This window comes from Schistocerca cancellata, chromosome 2 (assembly GCF_023864275.1).
Source record: "Schistocerca cancellata isolate TAMUIC-IGC-003103 chromosome 2, iqSchCanc2.1, whole genome shotgun sequence".
In the NCBI taxonomy this organism is placed as follows: domain Eukaryota; kingdom Metazoa; phylum Arthropoda; class Insecta; order Orthoptera; family Acrididae; genus Schistocerca; species Schistocerca cancellata.
In genome coordinates, this window is record NC_064627.1 from 781,404,232 (window position 1) to 781,416,750 (window position 12,519).

A 12,519-nucleotide genomic window follows, 5' to 3' on the forward strand; every position below is an offset into this window, starting at 1 on the left:
GCATTTTTAGTATCTGTTAGCTTTATGGAGAGCTTACGATGTTTGGATGCCCTTGCAATGATTTCCCAATATTATTTCACCATGTTCATTTTATGAGCTCTTCTAGTTACCCATTTCACCATGGAACATTTCCCATCACATATGTTATATAAATGTCGACGAATAGGAAAACACTATTCCACTTTATCGAAAAGTTTAGCTTTCGCCAAAGATGGACATATTAGAATCTTACAATGATTCTTATTTTTCCCAACGCAATCGTCGGAAAACAAACCTAGTTCTTCGACATTTTCTGGTGCACGTTCTTTTATGTAATCAAATCAGAAGGAGTACACTTCATTTGCTCCTTTCTTTGCAATGCCTTCATGGTATACATGCATTACAGGCTCATCATTTTTCATGTTATGCATACGATTTAGCGATATCGTTCAACATATGACTTGAACTACGAAAAGCAAAAAGCATAGTGAATCAGGTTCTCAATTAGACGGTACGCGAAGATGATCACCATTGAACGAGTATTACTCCAGGAGAAAAGTCCTTTCAAAACTGACATCGCTGTAACGAAGTCGCGAAAACACATTTACAATATCTGGAATAAAGCCCTTTTCATGGAGAAAGGTTTATGTATGTGTATAGAATCTGGTAGTGTTCTTAACATATTTTCTTAATATTTGGATTAAGACTCATTCAAAAAAGACTATTAATTGCCTGGAAAAGGCAAAGTAGTGATAGCTTCATAAGTGTTAGATTTCATTTTCTTCTATTCCTTTGAACATTATCTGTACATTTCTAAATTTCAATGCACAGCTGCATAATTATCATACTGGTAATATTAGAGGAATTTGGGATTTTGTATCAAGAACTATTTTCCATGCACAGCATCTGTGAATGGAATAGAGAAGTCATAAGTCGTCAGATGTATGTCGTTGTTGTGGTCTTCAGCCCTCCATGCTACTCTATCCTGTGCAAGCTTCTTCATCTCCGAGTAACTACTGTAACCTACGTCCTTCCGAATCTACTTAGTGTATTCATCTCTTGGTCTCCCTCTACGATTTTTACCCTCCACTATTCCCTCCAGTACTAAATTGGTGATCCCTTGATGCCTTAGAATGTCTCCTACCAACCGATCCCATTTTCTAGTCAAGTTGCGCCACAAATTCCTCTTCTCCCCAGTTCTGTTCAGTACCTCCTCATTAGTTATGTGATCTACCCATGTAATCTTCAGCATTCTTCTGTAGCACCAAATTTCGAAAGCTTCTATTCTCTTCTTGTCTAAACTATTTATCGTCCATGTTTCACTTCCATACATGGCTACACTCCATACAAATACTTTCAGAAACGACTTCCTGACACTTAAATCTATACTCGATGTTAACAAATTCCTCTTCTTCAGAAACGCTTTCCTTGCCATAGCCAGTCTACATTTTCTATCCTCTCTTCCTCGATCACCATCAGTTATTTTGCTCTCGAAATGGCAAAACTCATCTCCTACTTTAAGTGTCTCATTTCCTAATATAATTCCCTCAGCATCACCTGATTTAATCCGACTACATTCCAACTACCTTGTTTTGCCTTTGTTGATATATGCTTTTACATCCTTGCATTTGTCCTGTAGCCATCCCTGCTTAGCCATTTTGCACTTCCTGTCGATCTCATTTCTGAGACATTTGTATTCCTCCTCGCCTGCTTCGTTTACTGCGTTTTTATACTTTCTCCTTTCATCAATTAAATTCAAGATGTATATGAAGATCTAAACAGAATGCATAATATGTATGTGTCACGTGAGGAATTGTTAACTTATGCAAAGAAAATTTTATGTATGTCTCGCATCTGGCATAGGTGAACAAGACATAAGGGAGACTATGAGCACACAGAATGGACATGTTACTGAATAGTCAACACACATACCTGAAAATCTACGAAGCGTACATCAACAACCTCCCCTGATGAGTACTTGAACATCATGTTGTTCTTCCAGCAGTCACCATGAACCAGCACCTTGAGTTTAGTATCTTGAACTTTCTTCTTCAATGCCTTTCTCATTAGTGGCAACAAGGTATCTGCGAGTCCCAAATACTTGGCGGCGTAGTGTTCATAGTTGGGAACTCTCGTCACGAAATCGGCGAGAGCAGAAAACATACACTGCGCAATCGACCGCAGCATAAACTCCGCGTTGTCGGCGGTGAAGTAATCCATATCGAGTTGGACGCCGTAGTCGGGGCGCTTGCTGAGCGCGTAGGCAGTGCCGGCGTGGAGGCGCGCGTACGCTCGCATCACCACCTCGCAGTGCTGGTAGTCGAGAGGTCGCTCGGAGTCCGCCAATCGATAGCCGGCAGCTACGAGGTCGTCCAGCACGAGGAAGGCCCTGGGTGTGGCGCCGTGGTGCAGGCACGTGGCCGTCAGTGGCCGGAAAGACGCGCCCTCCACCCGTTTCAGAGCCTCGTGCGCTGTGGGCATCACCTCGGCCAGCACCAGCGCCTCCGTCTTGAACACGTACCACTGTGCAACAATATTATTTTTGAATCTGTCGGAACTGTCTGAGGCTTTCGTATATATAGTCTACTCAAGCTAGTAGTATGACAGCTCAAGGACTGGTGCATTTTTTCTAATTTACGATCTCGATTCTTGACCCCAATAAGAAGTAGAACTTTTTTTAACAGTGTTCTTCTGTAACTGGGTTCTTACGTAATTGCTCTCTCTGTCTCAGCCCTCTCTGTAACTCCCTGTCTCCCCACCTCCTCAAATGCTTGTTGCTCATTGCGCTCTTCGGTTCATGGGTGCTTGAGTTTAGTACTCCAACGTCGCCAAGTGCAGTGCCTGATCCTACTGTCAATTGGGTGATCAGTATCAGCCCCAGTTGTCCTCCAGCAACAGCAACACTAGCACAATACGAGCAAAAACGGACATTCTGAGTAGCAGCAGGCAGCCAGTATGTATTTCCAAATGTTACCCTTTGTCACATGCCAATGGCCTTACCACAGTGGTAACACTGGTTCCCGTCAGATCACCAAAGTTAGCCACTGTCAGGCTTGGCTAGCACTTGGATCGGTCACTGTCCAGTCCACCAAGCGCTGCTGGGGTGCACTCAGCCCTTGTGACACCAATTGAGGAGCTACTTGACTGAGAAGTAGTGGCACCGGTCATGAAAACTGAAAACGGCAGGGAGAGTGGTAGGTTGACCACATGCCCCTCTGTATCCACTTCCGGTAACGCCTGACGGCTGAGGACGACACGGAGGCCGGTCGGTACCGTTGGGCCTTCAAGGTCTTCAAGGCAGCCAGTATGTATTTCCAAATGTTACCCTTTGTCACATGCCAATGGCCTTACCACAGTGGTAACACTGGTTCCCGTCAGATCACCAAAGTTAGCCACTGTCAGGCTTGGCTAGCACTTGGATCGGTCACTGTCCAGTCCACCAAGCGCTGCTGGGGTGCACTCAGCCCTTGTGACACCAATTGAGGAGCTACTTGACTGAGAAGTAGTGGCACCGGTCATGCAAACTGACCACGGCAGGGAGAGTGGTAGGTTGACCACATGCCCCTCTGTATCCACTTCCGGTAACGCCTGACGGCTGAGGACGACACGGAGGCCGGTCGGTACCGTTGGGCCTTCAAGGTCTGTTCGGACAGAGAGTGTTTTTTTTTTTTTCATTTTTTCAGTTTGTCTAATACTGATATTGGCAAGCATACAGTAAGTATTTGTCAATTACGTTTGTGATATTATTCCTATTATAATTCTTCTTAAGCAATGAAACACTGATAGTGTTGTTTTTAGACTTGTTTATAATTGCTTTTCAGCACCCACTTGCAATGTTGCTTCCAGTAGCGCAACATTAGAGTGTGAAGCAGCGGCAATATAACCGAGCTAGTACTGAGCAACATTGCCTGCTCACCAGGATATGTCGGATGTCTGTCAACTAACTTTTGTGCCAGCACGCAGTGGTATGGATAGGTATTTGAAAGTCTTAATTAATACCTCCATATGTCAGTCTACATCTTGTGATGTGGTGAGAGCAGCATAACCGTCAATACAAAATGGTGTGCACCTGTCGTGATGCAACGTTAACAGTAGCAGTGTCAATATGGTGTGGGTAGTTGAGAAAACAGTTCAAAGTCTGTGGTGAGGTAAAGGATTGATAACGAAACGCAACTGCAGTGGCAGCAGCATTATTACTCGTATTTGGTCTGCTCCACTGGAACTATGTCAGGTTGCATACTAGCCACGAATTAACAAGTGTTACTGTGTGGAGAGATATGGGCATTTCTTTAAGAACCTCAAATACCTCCTCCTCCATTCTTAGAAAGATCGATTAACCAGTACTGCAGCTCATTATTGTACCGAAATATGCCAATAAACGAGAGCCACAGCGTCAAAAAACAGTATATAAGCAATGTACCAAATATGCACTTGCTCTGTCCCCCCTGGACTACTAGGGAGTAACATCATGACAGCGGGTCACAGAATCATCTACAGATACTGGCTACCCCTAGCTGCCCCACACCACTGCTCTGGCTACCGCTACACCGGAGCGTGGCTGCAAGCCCTGCTGTACTCGTCAGTGCACCACTGCCTCTCCTCGCCATACTATAAAGTAGGAAATGCACTTAACTTATCTAAAAAATACATGTGTCACAGTCCTCAGCGTCTGCACACGCCCGACTGGCAGGCTAGCTGGACAAAGAAAGACTGGCGCGCCAGAGGTGCAGTCTTCGGTCGATAATCCCCCACTCTCCACAACCCCAACAGTGGAATGATAAGCAGGCGGACGGTTTCATGAAGCAACGAGCATGCGTGCTAATCTCTTTTTACAAAAAAAGTCCCCATTTATTAAGCATGTTTCCACAAAATGAAACAGTAATAACACTTTACTGCTGATAGCAAAGCCGTCCCATATTGTAAAGTAGTTGAAATTCGAAGGCATCCGCTGAAGCGTATCACAGAATATGCATCAACCTTCTTGATTTGGAAACGTAAATTGCTAATCATAATAAGCACACTTGTGTCCGGCCAGAAATTTGATCTGTGATTTCTAATTACAGACCACAGAAGCTTCTTGTTGACCGTCCCGTAATCCTCAGGATAGCGGATAAGTACTCGGTAAAGAATGATCTGTCTAATAAATGTTTCGTAAGCCACTTCTCTCCCCTATAACGAACTGCATTCCTCCAAGTGAATCTGAATCTGTAAGATGCATCATACAAACCACATTACAGTAGAAATAAAACATATAGAGGTAAGTGGACACAGCACATGTCAGAGAGTTATTATTATTCCCCGTAAACCCCCATGTTCAGAAGTGGCAGTGTAGCCAGCGACTGGTTGTCCACCAGCATAGGTCCCCATAGTTATTTATACTTGGGAACAGAATGCGCTGTGAGTTCGACCCTGTCCGAGACTGTTCAAATGAATTAGACACTGAAAGTACTATTTACAACGTACGGAACAGCTGCTGTGCGTTAAGAACTAGTCAGAGTGCTGCTATATTAGTTGTTTAGAGTATAAAAGGAGACTAGACAGCCACAACTGAATAGTCTTTTGCGGTAGTGGAAAGTGTTAACACGGATTCCTCACAAATACTGAACATCCCTCAGCTATTAGGAGGAAGACAAGACCAATGGACGAACGCTTTGGCTTGTAATTATTACTGGAGAACCTGGACAATCGTGTTGCTAACATTAAGGACGTAAATTGTTGGGATTTTAATCAAAATGGAGATGTGTCACTACGTTACATCAAACAACGGCTTCTGGGTGGAAGGAATTAGTCAGGGACATATCAGTGGGACTATGGACAATGATAAAATAGTTGAGGCTGATAGTTTGATGGGGTTAAGCCCCAACTATAGAGGTAAGATACAACAGACTCATAGGTCTTTTTGGCAGTTGCATCCATGTCATGTCAGTTAACGAATATTTTACAGAAAAGCTGCTGCATGGTGTTTAACAACGTTCTGCAGTACAAGTGGGATAAAAAGAATGCACGAAAACTGACTGGCATACAAACAAGTCTGCCAGACAATCAAGCCACAGAGAAGTTTATAAACTATGTTCTGTCTTCATACAGTTTTAATAATATATCTGTAAACTATTTGGAGATACTTCACATCTCCTCCAACAAAGACAATATATGTTTTACACGGAAGTGCTATATTAAAGTGGGGGGGGGGGGAGGCACATCTCTTTCAATCCAGGACATAATACCATAAATATAAACATTGGAAGATTAGGCCTGGTCCCCACAAACAGTGTTATTCTACAACTACTAAGAAAAAGAACCAGTATGACGAACAGACTTAAGCCATTCCACATTAAAGGTATTAGCATGAACTGTAGATAGCAATGGAAAGTGACAGTATGTTGGCGTCCGGGCCGTAAATGAGGGTTGGAGCATGTTTACAGTGTTAAAGCACACATTCTTTATAAAACTCCATTCCCAACCTGTGTCTGCTTAAAAAGGATATTATATTATACAGAAATGCGATGGAGTTAATGTCGTACATCTCACGAGAGAACAACCATTTGCAGAGCTTAAAAGCAGCGTAATAAGAACCTCTAATGGTAATTTGTATCCAAAAATTCTAAACTTAAAGTTGTATACGGAATTTGCGCAAGAATTTGCAGTAGAATAGTTGTTAGCTTGCATCCAGGCAGATGTGGAGTGTTATAACAATATCGCTATGCAGGAAATAAGGGGAAATATTAAACTCCCAGAATGCTCTTGGCTAGAAGATTTGTGGGAAGGAACGGGACTAATTATTAAAGCCATAACACAGGTAACTTACATGGAAAAAATTACATACGTCTTGGATTCGAGAATACACCTTCTTTGTACTTGTCAACTACTAGCTCAAGAAAGAATTGAAAGGTTCCAATGTGGATTTAAATTATAAGTTAAAAATTAAGCTGGATGTTATTAAAACTACACAGAGTACAAATAGAGAAAATGTGTACATTGAATTTAATAAACATCCTCTGCTAGCTTATATATTTTTCGTAATCTCCAGCCCTGCCAAAAATATTAAAAAGATATCCTATTCATGTTCATGACGATCTACATGTATGAGAAGGACGGAGCTACAGAATAAAACTGCACAGGCAAAGTTTAAATATTGCTTTGAACAGAGGGAGGTATTGACATTTGTACTGTAAATAGCAATCAGTGGTTTGTAGCCATACGATGGAGCACTAGTGGTAAATGTTAGAACTGAGACTTTTTACCACATTAATGGAATTATAATGCCCCAGTCACATCTGGACGTGCTTAGATGCTGTACACCTAACAACAAACAAGTTTTTGTAGAGTTTAAAACCAATTCCGAATGCTGTGGTGATCTTTAGACAGATACTCTTTGCATTCCTCGAATTATTTATTTGTCCTCAGTCTAAACACTAGCCGCACGGTCTAGGGCGTCTTGTCACGGTCCGTGCGGTTCCCCCCGTCGGAGGTTCGAGTCCTCCCTCGGGCATGTGTGTGTGTGTGTGTGTGTGTGTGTGTGTGTGTGTGTGTGTGTGTTGTCCCTAGCGTAAGTTTGTTTAAGTTAGATTAAGTAGTGCGTAAGCTTAGGGACCGATGACCTCAGCAGTTTGGTCCCATAAGACCTTACCAAAAATTTCGAATTTTTCTTCTTAACACTAACGAAGAAATCTGCTGTTTAGGTGATACCATTGTCAACCTTAGTAACCTCAAATAGCTGTACATCGGAGTACTGGTCAAAAATTTTGGAATCGACGTTGTTTACTGGATTAAGATAACACGAAAAAAAAGGTTTTATAAAGTTCCATTCACAAATTTACCTGCTTTAAAAAGTCATGGTCACATTGGGTCTAAGATGTGGCGCACTAGGTGTTGTCTTACACGCCTAGGCCTATGTATAGATGCAGTGGTTTTACCAAACGAATGGATCCATACCAGCTTACGCCAAAATAGAATCTTATAGCTGGGAAGAGAATGGATCGTGTGTTTGACCATGTAAAAAGATCAGCAACCAGTATTTACAATTGTACTCTCGATTTTGTCCCTATTCTTAACACTGGTAAAGGAAACCCTCTGAGAAGATGGTGCTTTTGCGTCTTCTTAACAGCAAATAGCCATCAATGGAGACCTGTTCGGAAAAATATCGGAATAGAGATCGTCTACTGCATTAAGGGATACGCTGGGAAAAATGACTATGCATCTAAATGTGACGATAATCTTATAGCGGGGAGCAGAATCGATCGACTGTTTGGCCCGTATGCAAAGACCAACAACCAGTATTTATAACTGTACTGTTTGGTAGTCACTTCCACGTCCGAGGAGCGTTCAGTAAGTAGTACAACATATTTTTTTCTGAAATCAAGTTGGTTTTATTCTGGAATTCCAGTACACCAGCCTATTCCGCACTCTTTGGCTACAAAACGCTATTTTTGTACATAGTCTCTGTTCAATGCGACGGCCTTACGCCATCTCACTGGGAGGGCCTGTATTCGCACATGGTACTAGTCTACAGGTCGACATCGGAGCCAGCTTCTAGCTGCATCAGTAACGCCTCCATCATCCATGTACTGCGTCCCGCAATATGAATCCTTCGTTGGGCCAAACAGATGGAAGTAAGAAGGAGCTTGATTCGGGCTGTACGGTGGTTCAGGAAGAAATGTGTAACGAAGCTTTGTGAGCTCCTCTCGGGTGCTCTGATTTGGGTGAGGCCCTGTGAGCTCGTGGAAAAGGAGAAGTTCGTTTGCGACAGCTTGCACAAGTCGTCTGCAAACTCCAGCACTGCAGGAGTCACATTTCATTGCAGACGCCGCTTTGAAGGCTACGAATAGCGCCGCCACCTATCGGAACTCCATGAAACTATGGGGTCTGAACAGGGAATATTTCACGATATCCCTACATCAAATTCCGCATTTTTTTTTTCAACGAAAATTAGCCGAAAACGTGTTGCATTTCTTATTGAACGCCCCTCGTCGTAATGATTAAAGAATAACTTGCGGAACGGCTACTACGTGGTGTTTAACAGTGTTCTGCAGTGTATCCACTGAGGTAATAAGCTCGTATTACGCCAAAAGTATTCCAGTTGAGAACAAAGTGGATCTTGTGATCGACCCTGTGGTAAGACCAACAAAGGCCGTTTACTGCCTTAAGGGATACACGTGAAAAAAATTTGTGCATCTAAATCTGACGAAAATCTTATACCTGGGAGCGGGTTGCTACCCCTGTTTAAAGACCAACAAACAGTAGTTATAACTGTACTCCGTGCCAGTCACTTCCACGCGGTTTCAGTTATGGAATAACTCAACAGCACAGCTATTGTGTGGTGTTTTAACAATGCTCTGCACTTTGTCTACTGAGGTAATAAGCCCTAAGCACGGTTAATGTGTCATATATACGAACACAAAGTTAAAGAAAACTGGCCAAGGAGGACATCGAAGTTAAGAAATTAATAAACTAGGGTCTATGATTTAGACAGCTGCCATAAAGGAAGAATATAAAAACTACAATTGGACGGAAAAGAAGAAGCTGCTGCAAAATATGTGCAAGCAAGGTTTACATACTGCTTTAAGCGCAGGGAGATTTAGAGTAAAATAGCAATAGCATGCAGACATACATCGGTATATTGGCAGAAAAAATGAAGGGATCGAGACGTCGCACACCTAGCAAGGTAACGACTTAACTAAGTAGGCTCCTGCGGCCGGTGTCATGATGACGCACCGCATCATTATATAAAATACTTTAATTGTAAACTTAAAAACAACGTTCCGACCGTATTACAATGGCCAATTTGAGAGCAAAACTGGTTTTGCTGGACGAAAGATGGCTCTATTTATTGTAGACGATATGTGTTAATATATCTTGTTTTTTAAAACTTTGTTCGCCCCAGTATACGCGGGTTGGGACTTAAATAGTGGAAACTACTTATTTACAACCGATACAAAAGAGTTACATGTTTGCACCTGTTACTGACCTTCAGAGTAGTCACCAGCGTTGTGTAGAACCCGTTGTCAGTGATGTGGAAGGCGTAGTATACCTTTAACAGAGCCTGTTCTGTTGATGGTGCAAATGGAGCGGTCTACTGCCTGTCGAATCTCTGGAACAGTTCTGAAACGAATGCCACGAAGTGGTTCCTTCATCTTCGGAATCAAATCAAAGTCACAATGACTTACGTCCAGGGAATATGGTGGATGGTACAGTACTTCCCAGTCCCATCGACCGAACAGAGCAGCCACAGCTTGCGCATTGTCGTGCAAAATGATGGGTGGGTTGCTCAGAAAGTGTCGCCGCTTCTTTCGCAAAGCTGGTCGGAGGTGGTGCTACAAAAACGAACAGTAATACGACATAAGTCCTTGTGACTTTGATTTGAATCCGAAGATGACGGAACCACTTCGTGGCATTCGCTTCAGAACTGTTCCAGATATTCGACAGGCAGTAGACCGCTCCATTCGCACCATCAACAGAACAGGCTCTGTTAAAGGTATACTACGCCTTCCACATCACTGACAACGGGTTCTATACAACGCTGGTGACTACTTTGAAGGACAGTAACAGGTGCAAACATTTAACTCTTGAATAAATAGTTGCCACTATTTAAGTTCCAACCCTCGTATAACAAGCTAGTAATGACGGACGGGGGAGAGTAGGAAAGAAGCTACGGACGCGACAGCCTAAACAAACCACTGTAGGGAAACTGCCATTGCATTTTCGCGCACACCAGGATGAAAACGTGTCCACCAGAAGCCAAGATCTCATTTACAGACTGTCGTCAGTAACTGACAATCCGGCTAGCTCACGAATAGCTTCCTTCGTATCCTCCCCCGTCCGTCATGAATAGTCTATTACATTCTAGTGACAAAGTTTCAAAAATACGACGTATTGACACTGATCGTCTGCAATAAATAGAGCCAACTTTCCTCCAAGAAAACCAGTCTTGTCCTGAGGAAGGCCTTTATAATACGGTCGAAAAATTGGTTTGAAGTTTAAAATTAAAATATTTTATACAATGAGGCACTACAACACCCAGAAGAATTTTAATCATCAAGACAACGTTCGTTTTGCAGAGTATAAAGCAGCTCTTAAAGGTAATGCGTTTGTAATAATTGTTAACTTAAGGTTCTACAAGCAGGCTCTTTACGACGTGAGTGAGCAGAGCAGTCAACTGTGTAGACTCATATTGATGTCTATATAGTTTTGAGCACAGCGCAGAATATATGAAAGTTAATTATGAGCTCTGTACGGAAAGAGATTGTCGAATGACTGTCCGCGCTGGTGTAAAGCACTGCGGCAGCCCTGACCGACTGCCGGATGAGAGTTGCCGAGTCGTCTCCGTACATTAAGTAACGGAGACATTAATTGATACTTGAGAACTTTTAAAATTGCAGCGCGTCAGCAATCGTTAATAATTTAATGATTATAAAGAATCCGCCTCGATTGCAAATAGAAACCGGATGTTGACCTAGGTTTCAGCGCGGATAACCACGCCTTCTTCGGAACACACTAAAACTACAAACTGCCTAAAGAGGCATGGTCCAGCATTAATACAGAATGCCCAAAAGGGCAAAAGACTCGCATAAAATGTAAAATAAACGGTACGTGTGTACCATGCCAATAGCTGTACTTAGTTCAAACGTCAGAAGCGTGCTACCACACTCCAGCCAACGTTCGGTGGGCCACGGGCTCTCAGGTAAACTTAGGGGCGCCAGCAGCTAGGTTGTGATCATGTCGGAAAGGAAGGCGCAGAAATCGTCTTCTTCCATGTGATTGGCATAAAATGTGTTACGGAATTGATCCGATGACCGGGTAGGAGGCTCAGGAAGTTAATGCGTGTATATGTATAATGTCCTAGCTCGAGGACGATTTTATAGAACTATAGAACGTGGATAGGCTGAACTATATATGTGGGATAGCAAATTCCACGGATGGTCAAAACGCATGCATGCAGGCCATACAAAATACCATCAGCTAGAAGCAGGCTAAAAATATGGAGGATGAATAACCCATTTTTCAATTACTTGGGGTCGGCGACAGAATTTGATGACTACGCTTGGATAAGCGTGTAAAGTTACTATATTAAATTCTAAGCGCTATTGACCAGAAAAGGGTCAAATTAAGAAATGGAGATTTTTAAACATCTATGGTATGACAAAGAGTGCTGAAGATTAGGTGGTTAGATCAAGTAACTAATAAAGAGGTACTGAACGTAGTTAGGGAGAAAAGAAATTTTTTGCACAGCTTGACTGGAAGAAGAGTCTAGGTGGTTAGATCAAGTAACTAATAAAGAGGTACTGAACGTAGTTAGGGAGAAAAGAAATTTTTTGCACAGCTTGACTGGAAGAAGAGTCTAGGTGGTTAGATCAAGTAACTAATAAAGAGGTACTGAACGGAGTTAGGGAGAAAAGAAATTTTTTGTGCAACCTGACTGGAAGAAGAGTCGGTTGCTACGACACATTCTGAGACATCAAGGGATCACCGTTTATTATTGGAGGGAAGTATGAGGAGCAAATATCGTAGAGGGAGACCAAGAGATGAATACAGTAAGCAGATACA

At 42.6% G+C, this 12,519-nt stretch overlaps 1 protein-coding gene across 1 annotated transcript in view; it reads right to left on the reverse strand.

Moving 5' to 3' along the window:
• Positions 1-415: 415 nt before the first annotated feature.
• LOC126158635 (uncharacterized) overlaps positions 416-12,519 on the reverse strand; it is a 30,373-nt gene continuing 18,269 nt past the window's right edge. The window contains exons 2-3 of the mRNA XM_049916458.1: positions 1,912-2,502; positions 416-445 (exon numbers count right to left, since the gene is read on the reverse strand). Coding sequence (XP_049772415.1) covers positions 416-445; positions 1,912-2,502 — 621 coding nt within the window. The remainder of the gene's footprint in view (positions 446-1,911; positions 2,503-12,519) is intronic.